Source organism: Lissotriton vulgaris, chromosome 5, assembly GCF_964263255.1.
Source record: "Lissotriton vulgaris chromosome 5, aLisVul1.2, whole genome shotgun sequence".
In the NCBI taxonomy this organism is placed as follows: Eukaryota; Metazoa; Chordata; class Amphibia; order Caudata; family Salamandridae; genus Lissotriton; species Lissotriton vulgaris.
The window spans coordinates 1,714,147,315-1,714,168,946 of record NC_141693.1 but is presented as its reverse complement, the minus strand read 5'-3'; the positions used below and the strand labels follow the sequence as shown (position 1 = coordinate 1,714,168,946).

The 21,632-nt window shown below is 44.0% G+C and overlaps 1 protein-coding gene across 1 annotated transcript; it reads left to right on the top strand.

Moving 5' to 3' along the window:
- Nucleotides 1-682: 682 nt before the first annotated feature.
- Nucleotides 683-4,492, top strand: FZD2 (frizzled class receptor 2). Its single transcript, XM_086923892.1, has one exon. It carries the CDS (start codon nt 1,701-1,703, stop codon nt 3,396-3,398), a length of 1,698 nt encoding a protein of 565 aa, XP_086780018.1. The 5' UTR covers nt 683-1,700; the 3' UTR covers nt 3,399-4,492.
- The last annotated feature ends 17,140 nt before the right edge of the window (nt 4,493-21,632 follow it).

The window sequence follows — 21,632 nt, the reverse complement described above, 5'->3', positions numbered from 1 at the left end:
AGTCTTAATTGGATCCTTTGTCTGCAGGCAGGGGTGGGCAATTATATGCCTACACACAACCCGGTCATTAAAAGGGCTTCTTAAAGGGACCCCGTTCCAATTTGAAGCGATGGCAGTGGTGGTGGAGGGGTACAATGTATATGGAGCAGTCTATTTAAAGGAAGGCAGCCTGACAGTAATCCTACACTAAGGAAATATCAGCAAGGGACCAGAGGAGGGGTGCAGAGAAACTTCGTCCATGCCCTAATGCACCCCCCTCCCCAGGGGAGAGGGAGGGCTGAGGGGGCTCGTCAAAGTTCCTGTGCCAGTGCCCTTATTTTCAAGGATAGCACTAGAAGAAGAATTTTAATTTAATGGCCGTATGCATGATTAAAAAAATGCTTGGTAAATACTTTGAGGGAGACAAAAATCTGATCAGTGCGTTGAGAAACTTTACTTAAGTTATTCTTTGGCAGCGTGGTTGGGGGTGGTCTTTTCAAGCATCTGGTTTCTGATCTCATTATACGGTGGACGCCCAATCAGAGCCAGAAGGGGAGGGGGATGTCGTGGGGGTTTGAATGCAATTGGTGGTTGGCAGATTTTTGGGAAGGAGGACAAGAAGTTTCAAGGCGGCCCCTGTGCTAGGAAAAGGAATAGCAAGCATACTGTCCCGGGACTAAAGAGAAGGGCCGCCTTGAAACAGGCTTTGTGGGAGGAGGAGTTGAGGCATGTGAAACACAAAGGAGAAGAGCCAAGATTCTGCAAAGCGACCAAGGAAGAAGGAAGAGTCCCGGGTGGGAGAGATCGCCAACCGGGACAGCACTCCCTACAGCCGAACGCGCTAATCAGAAAGGGGTGAAAGGCAGCACGGAATAAAATAACGACTCGACCGGAGGCCACACGCACTCACGACCCCAGGATTCTGCCGTGCACACGGGACGAGATCCAACCCCCTCATCCGGGAGTCTCTAAACTGGGCACGATCACAGCCTTGGGGTCCGCAATGCACTGTGGACACGAACACAACTGTTGCTCGTCGGAGTAGCGCACCATTTCAACTAACCCGGCAAGAAAACTTTCTGCAGACTGCTGCACGGGTGAAGACAGCAGGAAGGCGTTGTGTGGGCACTGTGCCATCCCATGGCCACATGAGGTGTCTCAAATGAAGGACTAACGACAGGAAACCGAGGATCTGCAAGTAACTGGAGGAATTTAACTTCTAAGCGACTCGAGAACTTTTTCAAGCGAGCAACACATTGAAAAAGAACTGCAGATACTTGCCACCTAAAGAGACTCTGGTGACACCGATCCTACAGTTCCCATTCCTTTCGGCTGCGGGGGAGCACAGGCACATACACCAGACTTCCCTGTATGGATTTCGCAGTTCAAGACAGACACCCCCGAGTACTGGCGGGGAGTCTATATTTAAGACTGCAGGCAAAGAGAAATGCAACAGAGTGACTCCAACTATACGCTCTCCATATGGAGAAGTAGTAATGTCCCGAGACTGATCGCGGCAGTGTGAAGCTATTCAAAACATTTTAAAGTCTCGAATGTCGTCAGCTGAATATCGCAGGGATACAACAGGACTGTGCCCATTGGATTCGTACGAAAAAAATTGATTTCTATCTGCAGGACTGAGTGGTGAGAGTTCACAGAGCCCCGGGACCCTGATCTTGCATACACAGTTCCTGAGCCTGCACCGATTCCCGAAGCCAGCCATGTCGTTCCAGGGGCGCTGGCTGCTCTTGCCCGTTGTCTCCTTGCTCCTGTTGTTCGGCCAAGCCCAGCTACATGGCGAGAAGGGAATCTCGGTCCCGGACCATGGCTTCTGCCAGCCCATCTCCATTCCCCTATGCACGGACATTGCTTACAACCAGACAATCATGCCCAATCTCTTGGGACACACGAACCAGGAGGACGCGGGCCTGGAGGTGCATCAGTTCTACCCGTTGGTAAAGGTGCAGTGTTCGCCCGAACTGAAGTTCTTTCTGTGCTCGATGTATGCACCGGTGTGCACGGTCCTGGAGCAGGCCATCCCACCCTGCCGCTCTATTTGCGAAAGAGCCCGCCAGGGCTGCGAGGCGCTCATGAACAAATTCGGCTTTCAATGGCCCGAACGCCTGCGCTGCGAGAACTTTCCTCGGCATGGGGCAGAGCAGATCTGCGTGGGGCAGAACCACAGCGAGGACGGCGGAGGGCCCCTGCCGGGCGGAGGAGGCGGCAGCCCAGGTCTTCTCACTACCCCGCCGCCACACCACCGCGGAGAAAGGCCTAGTCCGCAGCCCCCACGGTACGCCACGCCCGAGCGACCCTTCCACTGCCCGCGGGTGCTCAAGGTGCCCCCGTACCTCAACTACCGCTTTCTGGGCGAGAAGGACTGCGCCGCTCCATGCGAACCTGACCGGCCCGACGGCTCACTCTTCTTCACAGCCGAAGAGACGCGCTTCGCCCGCCTCTGGATCCTGGTGTGGTCTGTCCTCTGCTGCGCCTCCACCTTTTTTACCGTGGCCACTTACCTGGTGGACATGCAACGCTTCCGCTACCCAGAGAGACCCATCATCTTCCTGTCAGGCTGCTACACCATGGTCTCAGTGGCCTACATCGCGGGCTACGTTCTGGGCGACCGAGTGGCCTGCAACGAACGCTTCACGGACGACGGATACCGCACCGTTGTGCAGGGCACCAAGAAGGAGGGCTGCACCATCCTCTTCATGATGCTGTACTTCTTCAGCATGGCCTCGTCCATCTGGTGGGTCATCCTCTCGCTCACCTGGTTCCTCGCAGCCGGCATGAAGTGGGGCCACGAGGCTATTGAGGCGCACTCGCAGTACTTCCACCTGGCCGCCTGGGCCGTGCCCGCCGTCAAGACCATCACAGTGCTGGCGCTGGGCCAGCTGGACGGCGATCGGCTGAGCGGCGTCTGCGCCGTAGGCCTGAGCGGCCTGGACCCGCTGCGCGGCTTCGTGCTGGCGCCGCTCTTCGTCTACCTCTTCGTGGGCACGTCTTTCCTTCTGGCCGGCTTCGTGTCACTATTCCGCATCCGCACCATCATGAAGCACGACGGCTCCAAGACGGAGAAGCTGGAGCGGCTGATGGTGCGCATAGGCGTATTCAGCGTGCTCTACACGGTGCCAGCCACCATCGTCATCGCTTGCTACTTCTACGAGCAGGCCTTTCGCGAACACTGGGAGCGCAGCTGGGTGAGCCAGCACTGTAAGAGCCTTGCCATCCCCTGCCCGCTGCAGTACACGCCGCGCCTTGGGCCCGACTTCACAGTGTACATGATAAAGTATCTAATGACCCTCATCGTGGGTATCACATCGGGCTTCTGGATCTGGTCAGGCAAGACCCTCCACTCATGGCGGAAGTTTTACACACGACTATCTAACGGCCGGCACGGAGAGACCACTGTCTGACCGAAATCTAAACTCTTGCTCCGAGATGAGGGAACATGCCAAGCGCTAGGAAAAGATGGATGCCGCGACGTCATTTTGTCACGTTAAAAGTCGAAACGTGGGCGTTGACGTATTTTGTTGTCGACGCTTGTGTCGCGTGATTGACAGTGAAATGTCCAGCCTTTTCCCATTTCCACCAATCAGTGGCTCCGCTTCGAACTCCCGCATTTTCTCCACTTACAGTCGGCCATTTTGTTGGCAAAGACATTCGACATTTTCACAACATAATATACCACCAAAGTATTTTCCCACCTCGAAGGGCTTTGGGTTTTAAGTGAATGTGACTCGGTGGTGTAATTAAACTTGTACATAGCATTTGTAAATGTAATTATATATTTCTATTTAAAACAACAAAAACAAGTAAGGACGTAAAGGAGTGGGAATTTGCCTGCCCCATGCAATCACTTTGTGGGTTCCATTTTCCAAATTTTGGCTTATGAGCCCCAACATGGTGCCTTGTTAGACTGATGGGCAAAGTTGCAGAGCGTTTAATTGAGAACTAGCTTATAAGTCACAATGTGTTCTACGTGTTTTTTGGGTGAGAAGACCTAGGCAACATTGCCTATGACAGAGCCCTTCATTTTCACTCCATGTGTTTTTAGTCATTTGCTTTGAAGGAACCAGTGGGACGAGCGTTACGTCAGACCAGGGAACTATTAGTTCAAAACATTATGTACTTTTTTTGTAAAGGATGGCTTGTGATTATCTTTTCAAGAACTATTATCCTAGAAATTCTGTCACATGCAACTCAGTTCTTAATACTTTCTTTTTTAATGCATGATTTTAAAGCAAAACCAATCCAGATGAAGATTAGGTGTACACAGCCGCTTTCTCAGTGTCAGTATCGATGCTTAATAATTTGCACTTGGCAGAAATGGACTATATTTGTAACATTATTTTTCTTATGGCTACAAAGGCAATGTTGGTCTCCATTTCAGTTGCAAGTTTTAATGTAAAAAAAATGGCAACATTACCGTTCCATTCCCTTTATTGGTGGTATAAAATCATTTTAGTGCCGTTCAAAAGCCAGCAATAAATGTACACCTTTTCTGTTCTGCCAAACTCTCCGTTTTTTTTTGTTGCATAAAAATGTTTGAGGCTCACAGTATTGACATTTTTTTACAGAAGTGCTTTGAATTTTAAATCTACATACTGAGTGTAAATGTTAAACCATGAGAGTTTGTGCTGGAGGAAGTCCTTTTCATTTTAGAAACCTCAAACAGTGAAGGGGAGTGGACTGTAAGAGGAACCTGGTTTACACCTGCCTGGTAAATAGTAGAAAACTTCCCTGGCCTGGTTTTGTAGATAATAGGCGTTCCTCATTCTTAACGAGGTTTTGTATGTTCCCTTATGAACAGCCAGTTTATGCCAATCTTCAACGAGTAATAGAATGTTTCTATATTGTTTTTATCCAAAATAAATTAAAACATGTTTTTTAAAAGAAAAAGGCAGTTTGTTATTTTTAGGTACTTTATGTGCTGCAGATTTTTTTTCATCTTATTCATTTTTGGGGACTAAATATTACTTTGTTCCAGTATTGTGTACTGGAGGCTTGTAGCCAGACTTTGTTTTTCAGGCGTTAGCTAATTTTAGATCTCTAATTGGGAACTGACGCCTTGCATCACATTTAAGTGCATGGTGGGATTATTTACATTGGAGTGTGATCCACTAGAATGCACTAACCTTTTCGTTTTCTTGGAGGGCCATGGCTTACAATTGATCATTTTACAATGGAACGTAAAAGGAGAGTCGTTAGGGTTCCTGTAACCAGACTTTGTATGTCCCCCTTTCCCATTCTTATCGCACATCACATGGAATCACGCTTCCCATATGGAATATTCTAGAACATCTATATAATCAGGTTTCTGGGCCCTATGCAAAAGCAGGCTTTTGGTATAGTAGTGTTGATTTAGCAAATCAATCTTGCTTCGGAGGCCATAGATTTTACTTTTCTTCTTTGTACCCCAATAAATAATATATTGTTTTGACCAGGTGATTCTTTAGACATTGGCAGTCTATTTGTGCAGCACATGTATGAATTGATGAGCTATCATATATTTTATTGTTACAATTCTGTTAAGTGTAAAAATCCTCAGATCTTAAACTATTTGATGGTGTAGCAAAGGTTGAACAAATAAAGTTATAGTCACAGTTCAGTGAGTCTAGTCTGACTCTTAGTCCGGGTTTGGCATTAGAATGCATACAAAAAACAATTGTTACCCTGATTATTAGCAGAACACACATCAACTTCCCAGCTCTCATTACAAGGTGATCAAAATGTAGAATTGTTGGCGTTTTATAACTTGTGACTTGGCTGACGAGCACTGCGCTTACAATTTTACACTATGTTCAGGAGATTTTCAGTTAATTGGAAAAAAGGCAAGTAATAGGATGCATGCAGTTTGTTTAGCCATTTTAATGCTTAGTTCCTAGGAGATGACCGATATGCATCTTTAAGGAGCGGTATGCTTGCATAATTTCTTATAGTCAAACAGGGCTGAGTAGGAAGTTTCCTGAATCCATTTGCAAATATGTGACTCATTCATGGGCACACCACCTTAAAATAAGTAAATATTTAGAATTGTCTAAAATGCAATCCAAAGATTATTTATAGGTAACACAAGGCTATCCCCCCCACAATTGTTTTAGAACCATTAAAAGCTTGTTGTTTTTGTCATATCAATGTGTTACATCCAATAATGCCTCATAATCTCTTAAACATTTCTTTGCTCTTTAGTCTTAGCATGCTGCCTGCCATATACTATTGCAAATAAATATCACTTGTTTAGTAAAGATCATCTGCAAATCAAAATGATGTAGGCTTAGTTTACAATGACAACTCCAATCTGTTGGCGAGATATAAATGTGGGAATTTGTTATCCTTGCCTTTTGGTTGGATCCATATTTAAAAGAAAAATGTTACTACCTTTTTCGTTGTGAAAGAAATTCTGTTGTGGATTTACAAAATATTAGGTCAGCCAGATCAGTCCCGGTTAATAGGAATTATAAATAGCATTATCGTAATCAGTGTGCTCTCAAACCCTTAAAATAATTGAGTCTGTGGTGTTAGTAAATATTGGTTGCTGATATATATATATATATATAATTATGTATACCATTGAAAAACGTTGCTTGAGCCCAAGCCGCTTTCTAAGGTGAGACGCGGCGGGGTAGCGAACCCCAAATATTAAACACAAAGCCTGTTGGTGCGACCGTATCCTTTTCATTTCCTACCAAATAACCACGGTGCTGTGGCTCAAATGAATTAGCGTGTTTATTTCACAAACTGACAACAAATAGTTTTTGAAATAAACACGCTGATTCATTAGTACTGCTGCACTGTGGTTATTTGGTTGGAAGTGAAAAAGATCTTGTCGTACCAACAGGTTTTGTGTGGGATTTTATAATGTATGTATATATATGTGTGTGTGTGTGATATATATATATATACACACACATACATACATTATAAAGTGTGGAGCGGGTACAGGCCATGATTCACGAGGTGAGTCTGCCAGTGGCGTTTTTTTCAAGTGTATAGGTTTTAAAAATATATAAATTTAACCCAAACCAGGATGCCAGGGGTTACATTTTCTCATTAAATGAAGTCACACTGAAGGGGCCTTGTGACGATTAGGAGAATTGCTTCAGCAATCTGTGAGACAGTAAACACTATTTTTCTCTTGCCAATTTTGCTCTCTTGCCCTACTAAAGTTATGCCACGGCATATACCATGTATGCAGATGCCCAGCATTAGGCAATGTATTCATATATTTTGAGGGGGCGAGGAGTATAGGTCTGTAAAGGGTTTTCATATTGTTCTATATTTTAGTATTGGCCCCACTGATCTCCCCGATCAGTGATAAAACGTGAAATTGCAGCCCTTGCTTATACTTTTGGTACCCCCAGTAATTATCAGGAAATATATGAGCAGATTAGGATGTAAAAAGCTGCTCTTGCAGTTGGGAATAAACATGGAAGCTGTCAATTCTCGTTTAGTAGTGTTTATGTAAAGAAAACGGGCCATGCAGAAAAGAAGTCGTGTGTGTACTTCCTTTCGTTTCAGAATTTCTAAACTTTGTTTCTGCCCTTCAAGAGCTCAGTGGCTGGTATGGCTGCTTTTATATTTTATTGGTAAATGGTTGTGGTCTGCTGAGCCCTGTGCATCCCCTGCCTACTCTCTTGTTATTTCCCCTAAGTCTTGAGTGCTTGTAAAACTTGTAATTCACAGAGGTAAGAGTGCCTGTTGGGCTGCATGTGGAATTGTCCCTCCCCCCTTCCATTTGAAGTGTCACATTTACAAGTCCTGCAGATTCTTGCCAAAGTAAACAGGGGGGTTAGGGGAGACTGCAGAAAACTAACAAAAGAGTCTTTATGGCTGTGAGAGCAGAGTTGTGATTTTAACTTCTCGAGTCTGTTGTATGTGAAAGGAGGCGGCGGCCTCACAGCTGCCTCCACCCCCACTGAAGCATTTTTTTTTTTTAATGTACGGCAGTGTTTTAGATCGATCTAGAAGTGGGCTTGGCGGGATCGATGTCCTGCTGAGGGGTGGTGTGTTTCTAAAAAAAAATACTAGAGTTGGGGGAAGGGTATTTCGTGCAATTCAATACCGAATACTACATGCAGCACTTATAAGGGTCAGGTTGATGTGCTCGTTGCTTTGCTTTTTAAACAATTCACTGCTAATAAATATTATACATGCATGCTAATATTTGGAAACCAAGAAGAGGAGGATGCTGGGAGGGCTGTGGTATTTTCCCGATTGGTGTGCATTGTTGGACTTGGGAAAACTGTTCTAAGCCGGGGGAAACTAAAATGAAGCCATTTTACTGAATAAATAGGGAGTGCTGGGTTTGAGTTATAGATGTTTTAATGTTACCACCACTCCACAATCCTCTTCCTAAAGTTGCACTCATCCTCCGCTATCATAGGGCAGTGCAGAAAATTAGTTGAGTGCTATTTGCACTATAATCAAATGATACAAATGAATCTCGATCGTCTGAGTTTTGAAATGCCCTGCTGCAGCTTAGCGTGCATGTAATAGCAGAATGTTTTAGTGCATGGCCTTTCACTGTGGTGAATACATCATAATTAATTCAAATCAAGACGTCCAGTCTGTTCTGGAGACATGCTGATATTCAGTTTGTCCCAGTGAAGAATTCAGTTATTCACACATGGCCCAAGGAAGGTATGCACCGTGTTACTCATGCCTGGAAATTAGATTTCCACACACATGCCCTGCTCGGTTTATTACCCTATCTAATAACCCAGGTAAAGTAAGAGTCTGTTGTTTCCTACAATTTTAAGTATTTATTTTTTAATTCTCAGTACTGGTAGTCCGTAATTTGTATTATAAGCACTCCTTAATTTGGCAGAGTGGGTGGTGGCACATAGATAAAGGATTTCCCTATGATCACAAAATATAGTCCAATGAGGAAGCTAGATCAGATGTATACAAAAGGGGGGGGGGGGGGAGGGGGGAATCTTTGTGGATCAAGAGGGCCGAATTACCACTCAAGCGAAGAGTGGAAGGTCCAGACCGCAGCGTAGGCCCTCAGATAACTAGTATCAAGGAGGGGACTGGGTTGTTCCTGGGTTTAGAATACAGGTCAACGGGGAGTGGATATGTGTAGGGGGTTAATAGGTAACCCACCTGTGGGTATCCATTTTGTTGGATATATTGGCCTCACACACCATTGCAGGTGTCATGCTTCATCATGGGCAATGCTCCTCGTTGGGTGGGCGGTGCAATACCCAACGGGCAACACCTCAAAGAGGGGCTCTTTAGCGGAGATCTTTTAATCCAACTGCCCTTAGGTGAAGTGTGGGTGAGGGGCCAGAACGGGTTTTAGACAGTATGTGAAGTTAAAATAGCGCAGGGGTAGCAGAAGGAACTTTATTCGGGTGGTCCCGTGTGCTAGCTAAAAACAACAATTAGCCTAGGAGGTTTGGAAAGTAATGTTTTCCGCGCTCAAGACTATGCTAATAGGTGAGGTTTGTGGTCGACATGTTTCTCGCAAAGGGCTAATTTACCCGCTATTCTTCAGAACCTATAAAAGTACTCATTGTCTACAGTATGGCTGATCTTTCTAAGTATCAGTGCTTACGTGTATGTTTAAAAAATGGAGTACCTGCATATACATTGTTCCATGCCTGGATTTGGGAAACAAAAGGAGAAAGTAATGGGTTACATCTCTCAAGCAGGTACAGTACATTGATCCACATCTTGTATGACCTGGTGCATTCATGCTAGTGTTGGTGACTACTAGCATGCGGTGAAGGTGAGACATCTCCAAATGGAGCAATAGTGAGTGACATGCTCACATGTGTTTGAGTGGAAATGTTTCTTGTGACTTTGAAAACAAGAAGAGCAGCACCGTTAACACTAGCATGAATGCACCAGGTCATACAAGACAATAAGTACTTTTATAGGCCCTGAAGAATCGCGGGTAAATTAGCCCTTTGCGAGAAACATGTCTACCACAACCCTCACCTATTAGCATAGTCTTGAGCGCGGAAAACATTACTTTCCAAACCACGTAGGCTAATTGTTGTTTTTAGCTAGCACACGGGACCACCCGAACAAAGTTCCTTCTGGTACCCCGCGCTATTTTAACTTCACATACTGTCTAAAACCCGTTCTGGCCCCTCACCCACACTTCACCTAAGGTCAGTTGGATTAAAAGATCTCCGCTAAAGAGCCCCTCTTTGAGGTGTTGCCCGTTGGGTATTGCACCGCCCACCCAACGAGGAGCATTGCCCATGATGAAGCATGACACCTGCAAGGGTGTGTGAGGCCAATATATCCAACAAAATGGATACCCACAGGTGGGTTACCTATTAACCCCCTACACATATCCACTCCCCGTTGGCCTGCATTCTAAACCCAGGAACAGCCCAGTCCCCTCCTTGGTACTAGAAGCTAGATCAGAGTCATCGTATCTTACTTCTGTAGTGGATAATTTAGCCCCTCAACCACATGACGTCCCTCCAGCCCAACTTTCCAAGTTCAAGAGTAAATGTAAACCTATAGTGTCACTTTCTATAGTTGTCCCACAGTCTGTCAGGAAGCTTACTTGCAGGACTGGTTGCGGAATTGCTGAGACTGCATTTGTTTTGCCAAATTTGGCAGGGATTTGGGTTTGTACAAATGATTTAACACGAATGGCAGTGAAAATATTCAACGATTTTAAGGCTCATCGTTTGTAAGCATGGGTTTGAAAGAGAAAATCCCATAATACCCCCTGGTGCCTCATTCTGTTTCTTAAGGTTTATACTGCTAGATGAGAATGTGTTTCAGAACACAGCTGCATATGTTTACTGAGAGTGCACACCAAATTATCACTACCCCAACACCGGTTTCAAGGATAGATTGTCAATGCTCGGTATAGTATCGCATTTCCATTTTAACTTATAAGATCTAGGCTACTAGGATGTAGGCATCTGTTAAGAAAAGGCCAGGTATTTGTTGATCTTTGTATCTGGTAGAAGGGCACTTTCAAGGTGGGCCTCTTTAGATTTTGTATGTGTATAGCTTTATCGCCACTCCCTTGTGATCTTACGGAAGCGTTGATGGTCTTACGATCCTTTATCATGACACACATTCTGGATCTAAAATGATCATGCATCGCCCTGAAAGCTAATGTACAAAACTCTATATTGGCATTTCCACACCTGGTACTGTAAATAAGGTTGCAGCATATTACCTCCTAATAAATGTAGGGCATCTGTTGGAATTTCATTGGTTACTTTAGGATCTAAAAGTGCTTTGATAAAATGTTTTGTTTTTGTGTTCCAGGATTCGTGTGGTGTTCTCTTAGTGGTAACAGTTTGGAACTCATCAGCTCTATTGCTAGAAGACACTCACAATTATAAGTTTGAACTGCAAAACAGAGACCTCTTTTCTAATCCCACTAAACACGCATCTGACAACATTAGTATCTCAAAAACATTTATATCACATGCCAACTTAAAAGAAATAATTTTTTCTAATCCCACTAAACACGCATCTGACAACATTAGTATCTCAAAAACATTTATATCACATGCCAACTTAAAAGAAAAAAGCACGAACGTTCCATCCCAGAAGGCAGTGTATGGGCCCAACCTTGTTTATATTGCCAACTTACATTCAAGATTTCTGAATTTTGGTAAAAATATTTCCACAGTTGGTGGCCCCTGTTTAGAAAATTCATAGCAGGAATTCCATTGCAGGAGACACACAAGAAAACTTCCCCACGCAAATTATTTCGCCTTTCCAATATTAGTAAAGCTATGATGTTTGTACCTATCCCAGCCGATGACTGTTGGGGTTTTATTTGGCGATGTTGGCATTCTTTTCATTGTAATATTTTTCATTAATCCACTGTATCAATGAAAGCTTGGGATTCTCCAGTGGCCAAAAACCTTGCGACTGACCAAATCAACTCGATTAGTTGGAAACTACAGTTCTTTCCATAGTCCGTTTTGCTTTCTACTGTGGTAGTTGACTGCATGATTTTGGGGAGCGGTGGGCAAAGCCCAGAGGGTTTAGAAGAAAGTTGTTAAAAGGCCCCAGTAACCTGTATTCAATATCGATATGCTTTATGCCCCTGACACCCTCATGTCCCCTCTTATAGACTAGCCTGCAACACCTAAAAATATTTACGAACGGAATTTCTTGGCTGTACAATCTTTTTCATGCAAAACTGCTTGGCCCAAGTAAATAGGGCGTTTCAGTCACTTGCCAATGGCAGCCTGCCTCTATGTTTGAGTGGAAGGCTTCCTCGTTGTTTTTGGTAAGTCATTTTTAGGCCAATTTGGGCAAGAAAAAAATAAGATGCATTCAGAAACATTCTGCTACATTTCCAAATGTTCTCGTGTACTCCTTTTTGACACCATGGCTGCAAATTTGTATTTCATTCCTAACAGTATCCAACCACCAACTTTCCTCTGAAAACACAGTTGAAGTCAGAGCTTCACCTGAAGTGGGAAAAGGAAATCATTGTTTCCTATTGTGCAACAAGTTATTTCGTATCTGCTGGAAGTATGCTGACCGTCATGGCACATTCGAAACAAAGATGTGCTTTGAAATTTATTTGAGGCTATTACTAATGTGCTAGTATACTACCTGAGAGATTTATTTTGTGCTGCATAACCAGGTCAAATGTACTAAAATATCATCCAAACATAAATATAATACGTTTCTGTACCCTAACATTTACAGACTTGTAGCTCTACAGTAGATTGTAGTACTGGAAAAACAATGTTTGTCAAAGAAATTGAGTTGACTATTGTTGTGGTTACAACTTAAAAAATATATAGAATGCAGTTGCTGGAGCAAAGTATATTTTAGTGGAGAGTGATATCGCGTCAGTTCCAAATCCTGTCCACACTGTCTTACCCAAGAATAAATGCATGAATGAGGCATCTGTATTAAATAACATTAATATTAGTGTTGGGGGAAATATTAAGAAAGAAATCAAAACGAACGAACATTCCTAGCATACACCTGCTATATGTAGACCCCCCTCTCAAAGCATTCGGTTTGCTCTGCATTAGATGTTAATTGTCATACTGTAAAACCTATAGTTTACTACAGAGATGTGTATCACCAAAGAGATCCCCAAATCAAGCAAAACAAATACACTAAAGGTGAATGCTCGGTAGACAAAATCTACACCACAGCAATCTTTCTCTGTAAATTCATCAAAGACCTGGAATGTTTTGACAACCATGATTTAAGCATGGCCCTACATTTTTCATCTTCTAGAAGAGCATTAAAATATCTGAAACTGTGCCACTGAATCGAGGTATGTACTCCTCTCTGAACACATCTCACTTATAGTCTCTTCGGTGTATTTCAGATGCTGCACTACCTGAAGTTACCAACTTGCAACTAACCGCTACAACTCTCTCGTACTTTGCCAGTAACTGTTGTATCATGTATCTGTAGCTTACGTTTTTGAAATATCCTGCTTTCAGACTGGTATGTTTCATGTACGCGTTAGTTGTGCTGGGCCAAGCTCTCGTGCCCCCCTATATTTTGAGGATCTAATTTGTGCCACACAAAAACAAATAAATATGGAGGATTGCGAGTCAAAGGAGCATAGGCTCAAAATATGCTGATCCAGCCACGCAGATGTAAGCATAGATGATCCCAAATGCCATCTGCAAGTAAAGCCATCTAAAACCAAACATTGCAGTGCATTTGGCTCTCAAACTGTGGTTGTATGTGTACTATCAACTATACTCCGTAACTCTGTTCTGGGAGCTCTACTTGCACTGCATCCATCACCCTCTATTAATATGCACTCATCCGCAGTGCACGCCACGGTGTCTTGAAAGAACCTCAGCATTATAGGGCACTATTAGAAGCAGTAAATACATCTACGAGTGTGCTATCAGTGGATAATGCCTGGAGGCAGTGAGAGAGACACACGCACACCCTACAGTTCCATTTTCCCTTTATTATGGGCAGTTCCAACTAGCGAAAACCATTGGCACTCAGCTCTTAACATCGCTAGTGCTAAACATGTTCAAGTACAATTTGTGCTCATTTCATCTCTGACTCCCACTAGGGACGACTCCGCCTTTCATCGTGCTGACATCGATTAAATGAGTGCCAGTAGCTTAGATGACCATTACAATGCTAGAACAAAATATTTCCTAGAATAGAGAATGTATGACTCCAGAAGATATTGTTTAAAGCACTACTTTACAGCGAATTGGGTGATATATTTGTCTTCCAAGAAAGCAAGGAGCCCTCTGTGGGGGGGGGTATCTGGCTTTTGAAATGGAGACTGTGCAAGAGAAGTCTGAGGTAGAGAGGCCTGCTGAACTCATTAGAGACCTCAGCTGTGAAAGGAAAGGCTTTTCCTGCGGCAGAACATAAGGCCTGGGAGGCTGCAGGAATGCTCCCCGAGACAGAGAGTGGAATGGAGCCTGGAAAACTTCAAACTGCCTCATTCCCGTCCGAGCGGGGTGGGTCTCTGGCCGTCACGCAGAACGACCCCTCCCTTCAAAGGGCCGACAGCTGCAAGTCAACTAGCCCCCGCAGCGGCCGGCGGGTTGGGGGAAGGCAGCATCCATTTGGAAGTGCTAATGGATTCAAGTGTTAAAATGGCCGACCACTAAACTGCTGAAATACGCCGCAGTAAAACCCATGGGCAGTGTCTTAAGTAAACTCGACGCTCGGGGAGGCTGCAGCGCAGCTTTAAGGCGTACACAATGAGTTTTATGGTCAGTGTTGATACTTTTACTCTTGTTCTACCTTTAGAAATACACAGAAGTCGCAGGCGCAAGGCCCCCGTTCTTCAGTGCCGAAATTTGAGGCCTCCACTATCCAGCTGAGGTGGACCCACTTTGATGTGAACTAATTAATCCAGCGCTTGTTTTCACAGCTGGTCTGGCTTGGCTTCACCATGCGGAAGGACTCGTGACTTCTTCCCTAATCCATATCAAGGGCCCCTCTGGTGTGATCCAAAAGTGATTCTGTTAGCCAATGTTGGACAGACGAGGGGTTGCATTGAATAAACATGGATCAGCAGTTCAACTGGGCAAGGGAGGGTCTCTAATGTACACAAATAACCCCAAGGTGGTTGTTTATTTTAAGAGGTATCTGGTACTACTATGCATCTTAGCACAGTCATGAGTAAAGCCATACTCCCTGGAGGCTGGGTGCAGATCCCCATTGGCTTTTATACAACACGCTGGGGCAAGTGATGCCACGGGCAATCACTGGCTCTGCCAGGGTTGTTACAACACTGCGATAGGGGCGACCTTGTTTCTGAATTCCTTTAAACACCCCTGCCTGTCAAAGTAAGCTGCTGGCATGTGATCCAGCTTAAGCTAATGATGTGATTACTTCCACTAGTTTTCCTAAGCTCTTGTCCTAAATTTTCCTCACCAAAGTCTTGCGTTGCACCAGCTTGCTCTTATGGACTTTATTGCATCTGACTTCGAGGCTTTACCAATATTAGGATGCTGGGAAAACCAAACAGAATAATCTTCTGACCAGTGCTTAATTTGAGCCAGTAGTTGCAAGGGCCTAGCGGCACTCATTTTTGGAGGGGCACTCATTCTTGGGGACCAGCACTTATTTTTACTCAACAGACTTCGATTCAGAGAAAGATATGAAAGGGGGGAAAGAGACTTAAAATAGTGATAAAGGGGGAATGCAGGGAGGGAAAAGAATCTGCAAGAGTGAAAGGGAGTGTTTGGTGGTGGATTAAAGAGAAATGAAGTGGAAGCAAGACTGAAGTCTTGGTATTCACCACCCCTAACTTCGATTGCGCAGGCCACATTCTTAAGAGAAAAACTAGGATCTGGCACTTGTTTTTATTTAGTTACTTTTTTTTTTACAAATTAATCACTGCTTCTGACTACACAATGAGGGAGACTGGAATCAAAAACAGTGTACAGCTGTGAAACTGTAAACTTTCCGGGCTGAGTGGTGAGGACTCCTCCCAGAAATAATAGTGACCAGAAAAAGTATGAATAAGAAAATTAAGCCTGCTGATACGTAGTCCTGTGTACATTGTTTATAGTCCATGACAAGCATGCAAATTCCAAATGCAAATTTGCCTTTTTCTGGATATCTGCTTCTCAGAGACTGTGAAAAGATGTGCACAGCAGCGGTATCCTGCAGAAATCCACAGACCGTTCCAAGATGGTTTCCCCCAGATGAGTTAGTTGTGGGCAGTTTGTCCTACACACAGATGTACCGCCAAACGAGGCTTGCCCCATTATTGATAGTTCCTCCATTAAAAAGAGCCTCAACCTGGTGTATCCTCCTCTGTTCAGGCAGCAACATTCTGGAGTTCAATTCAATTGTGAATAAGGGGTATTAACAGTGACCTTCATTTCTGAAAGACTTAGAACACATGCCTCTTCCCGGTATTGTAAACTCAAGGTGTAGACTAGGACATAAAATCTGGTTACTCAGGAAGGCCTATTCGCTCACACTCTCCACAGTGGTTCATTCATATGTGCAGCGATACGCCACATCATGTATGGAGCATAACTTCGAACCTCGTGCACTTCATCCGTCATCTCCCACATAGGTCTTACCACATCCAACACCCAACCCCACCTCCAAAATAGAATCCAGGATCCAGCGAAAATCTGAGTGCCTCGCATTCTTGTCAGGGGTATGACGCACTGTATAATACAATTCGCTGTTTTGATTGCAATTAAACAGCTCTTATGAAAAGGTCCCTATTATAATTAATTTTAAGTCTGGAAATCAAATTGTTGAAGTAACAGCGCTCTTGTTGGCTATGCTTTCAAACCAGCGGAATGGTGCCCTGTGTTGGAACCAGGCTGATCGTCTGCTGGCAGCCAGTCAGAACAGCTGTGATGAGACAGTGGCTTCCTGGATTGTACTGCAGTTCAGTGAGCGTGGGCAGCCCAGACACAGACCGGTTTTTGTGTTGAGTCAGGAAATGACGCCCTTTCTATTAGTCTGCCCCCGAGTTGGATTTGGCTACTGCTTTTTTTTTTTTTTTTTTGCTGTTTTATATAGCGCAGACTCGACCCAAAGGTATCAAAATGCTTTACATGAGCACCAGTTGCATTAAGGGCTTGGACACATTTATTTTTAGGCGCTGTGACATTAGGTGATTTGCCCAGAATCCCAGGATGTTTGAGCCTCCCTCCAGACTTGTACCTTCCACTCCACAGACATACTTACAACAAGCATTTTCAATGCAATAGGTATCGCATTAATGAGAGTTTGAGCTATTGGCTTTGTAAATGACAATGCCTTTAATTTATGTTTTGTTTTTAAAACATAACTAAAAGGCTTTGTCATTTACAATGCCAATAGCTTAAACTCTTGCAAATGTGAGACCTATTGCATTGAAAATGCGTGCTTTAAACATAAAAAAAATGATTTAGGTTGGAGTCTGTCCTGCCTGCAACAGCAAGGAGGACAATGCTATTTGAGAAAATAGTTCTCGGAGGCTGTGATTAAAGCCTACCGAGCAACAACACACATAACGGTGTGTCGCCATGGGAGGTTACAAAATGAGACAAGGCAGGACTAAGGAGGGACTACTAAGCCTTTTGACAAATGAACAGCCACAGTTTACAGTGGCTAATGACACAAGCCAATGAAAAATGTGGGCAGAGAGTGTGCGGAGCTTCAAGTCCCTACCTCAATACAGCATGCCATAGAACAGCGCTGCCCAGGCTCGACATAAAAGGTGCAGAGTTCACCAGTTGAGAATTTTGTATAAATATTTTGCTCTAGTGTACTGGTAAGTAATCAATTAATTAGACCCAGGGCCCTATCCTTGGTTCTGAGCTAGGCCAGACATTGCTGAGGTTCGAACAGGCAACACTGAATATATGACAGCTGCCTCTTAAATATAACACAAACGGCCAAACTCCAAGCCTGTATTGCCCATCATCTTCCACAACCAGCCTATATTGCTGCACTTGTGCGAATCCAACTAAGTGGCAACCATAGAAATATCTACAAGGTATCTTAGTGCAAGAAGCATCTGTGCCCCTAGTAGCTTTACTTTAAATTGCTTCATACAGGTAGTTTAGACCACAGAAATTGTGGCCCTGATCCTTGGTTGGCTATTGACGCCTTTCGTCCATGGCCTAGTGTCCTCTTTCACTAACCAGCATGCCGAGTGCCTCTTCCTGCCCAAAGAAGCTAGTACTCTATGTTTTACATCAATGTAATGCAAAGGGAAAGAAAAAGTAGGTTCCATTCTCAACACTAAGGCCTCCGATTGCTTAATTAGAAACATTTCCCCACACAGCAATCCCTTCAACTCCTCCAATCATTTTCCTGATATAGAGTATATCAAAAAAGGAGCTTCTATAGACAGGCATATAGTATCTACAGCATCAGTGGGCTCAAAAAGAAAGGGGTTAAGGAGCCTTTGCAATTGATGCAAATGCCATGTAGCGAATAGAGGATACGCTTGAAAACACAGTAAAAAAACTGTATTAGCCTTGAGCTACACCCATAGAGGGTTCACCCCAACGCTATCACCCACTGAGTTCTCAAAGTGAACCCTCTCGACCTAAGCAGAGGTGTAGTTACAAGTGGTGCAGTTGGTGCAATGCACCAGGGCCCTAAGGTGGGAGGTGGCTCAACTACAACAGCCCTTTGAGCCATGAGAGGGTACTGGAAGTAGGTGTGATGGGGCACTGCAGCACCCTCAAAATAACTGTGCTGGAGGTCCAAGCATGGAGGAGCATTAAAGATAACTTTACATTTTGTTTTTAGATTGGCATATTTCTATGAGATCATAGATAGTGGTCACATTTTGGCCCAGTCTTCTGACAAATTGCTGCTTTTTCTTTTGCCATGTAGACCGACTGGTGTTTGCTTTTTTATCTTACTGCAGAGTGAGGCGTTTGATTAGTGGACTCAGTGGCACTCTTGTTTGTGTGAAAGGCTTGGTCGTAGATGTTTTCTTTCAGCAGAACAACATATAAATAACTATGAAATGAAGTGTTCGGATATTTCAAAATAAATAACAGTTAGAAATGCACAAATTAAGCATTTCTTTCCAATTCTGAAGTGTGATGAAAGCAAATATTTTAAAAGGATCAATGACACTACTTTATGATATGCAAATAACACCTATGTACTGAACCCCAGTTCCTCCACATTTCAGTTTACAGGGTGAACTGTGCAAATTTAGTGGCCATTTTATTGGAAAAGATGCTGTCTATGAGTAGCTGTACATTAGAACAATGGTCGGAGTATACAGATGTATAAAAGAACCACGAAATTACCCTGAGTTAAACAAAAATTAAACAAAACATATTATTCTTGATCTATATTGTTATTTAATCACACTGAACAACCAGTAGTTCATTGCATATATTGACACATTAAAAGCAGTGCCCCAGGGAGGAAGGGTGAGAGTATGGGGAATGAAGTGAGTGGAACAGAGTACAATTCTCGAAATCAATAGTTTTACAAAAAGGGGACTCAAACATGAGCCAAGGTATTCACATTCGGTACAAATGTTTAGATAGCCATGATTCCAAACAAAGTCACAGTGATGAATCGCTGTTGATCAAACTGGCTATTGTGGTAGATGTCAACGTTTCGACCCCTGGTAGTGGTAGGTCCCTTATCTCGGGGTCTTCCTCAGGACGGGAGTGTAGGCGGGGGTAGTGGGCCAGGTTACCATCAGGGACAGGAGGGTGCGTGGGCTCCAAACCGTGGTCAGAGAGAGCAATCCCTAAGAGGGGGTAATCATCGATGGAAGAATCAGTGATTGGCCAATCAGGGTAAGTCTGCTGGGCCTGGAAACAAAACAATCCTTAAGCAGTCATTAAGGCGGGCAAGATAGCTCCGTGTCCATTCCTGACGTATTTACAGGAAACGTCTCGGTTCGTGAACGGGGCTATGAATAGCTATCACACCATGCTTTAGTAAGATATTTGTGACTCTGTGCTCCTAATTGCAACACCTGCTGCATACTACAGCCATATCACTCTCCTGCTGGATGGTCGTGGCTCATTTGCACACTTGTTGCTAGGATTTTTCAGAATCCCTATGACTTCAGTGACTTATAACATTGATGGCAGTACCCCAAGTCTGAATATTGGTGTCTGAATAATGGTCCAGCACGACTGCCTACTGGGCTCACAGGAGGTCTTGGAGCACGTGGAGCTTACTGTTGGCTCTGACCGATTCCCTCAGCTGCAGGAGTCCGACTGAACAGCAGACTCCACTGAAGCAACAGCGGGGGGGCACTGTGTAGTTCACTGAATGGCCAAACAGTGTGCATGCTCACTTTTGAAAATTCAGAGTGAGCCATTCAGCCCTGGCTGTACAGCTAGCAGCGGTCAAAGAAGGTATGTATGCCCATGCTGCTAGGTGGCTTATGAAGAAAAGACAGTCACAGTAATCGCTACATTCAGCCTGACGGACGATGGCAGTTAATAAAATAACAAAGACTTACTTAAGACAGAGTGTTGAAACTGGGAACATTTATTATTAGAGCATTGTTTGTTTCATTTTGTGCTGCAAAATATGCATCAGTAACTAAAACAAATTCTTAGGGTCACTAATGTGCAATGCTTGCTTATTAAAACCAGTAGTAGGAATAGTTATCCTTCTGAGATTTGTGTAAACCGGACAGAATCTTGGAAAATAAGATGTTGCTCACCATAGTGAGGGGAAACTCTGTAATTGATTTGCACAGTACTGTTAGTAGGGTTGGGTGAGACAGTAAATTAACATGAAGAGCCGTGCCAAGGGTCTGTCTTGGCTCCAATAGCCCGCCTTGGCCAGAAACGGCCTTTACAACGTGGGCAGAGCCACCCGTGCTGTTTCCCTGCAAGCGCAACCACGCTTGCCTAAACCACGCATATGCGTTGTTAAGGCAGTGGACAGTCTAGATGCTGGGATGGACGCGAAGAGGAAGGATCTGGAAAGGTGGCGTCTGGTAAGTGGGGCTAGGTTTTGGGGGCTGGAAGGTAGTGTTAGGGGTAATTTTAGTGGCCAGTTTTTAGGGCTCGGGTTCATTATAGGACAGGGTATTAGGGCTTAGGGCAGAGGGGATAGGATGTGAACTTTACCGCAAAATTAGGGCTCGGGTTCATTATAGGGCAGGGTATTAGGGCTTAGGGCAGAAGGGATAGGATGTGAACTTTACCGCGAAATTGCGCTTTCTTTGTTCAGGCTGCAAAGTAGAGGTATGCGTGGTTAAGCCATGATTGCCTCTGTCAGACAACCCATCTTGGCTCTAGGACTCCTGGCATGAACGGAGCTATCTGATTATATCACTGCTGTGCGAGTGATTTATTAAAAATTAATAGTTTTTAAATATGAGCTTAAACATTCTTGCCCCACACCTCTGGCAACAGTACCATTAAGTAAGAGGCAAGTCAGTTGTCATGGCCATCCTATATGTGGTCTATCTTCTTATTTGACAGAGTGCGACTTTATAGTCCATTAAGTCAAACACAAAAGAGATTTCTGTACTGCAGACATTCTCACGTATTTCAAGGTTTTGCCATATGCAATATTGAAAAAATAAGAGGCATGATAAAATAAAATAATTGCCATGGGTCACATAATTTGGTCAAGGGGCCAAGCTGGGATTGGGTCCAAGTTTTCTGCTTTCATATTGTGTAGTTCAGCCACTAGATTGGTATCCATGTATTGCTCCTACTTGGCATCAAAGCCTAATGCTTTGTCTTTAATTCTTGGGCATGAGGTTAGAGCGT

Coding starts and splice junctions, on each gene's coding strand:
- FZD2 (XM_086923892.1), top strand. CDS start 1,701: ATGTCGTTCCAGGGGCGCTGGCTGCTCTTGCCCGTTGTCTCCTTGCTC.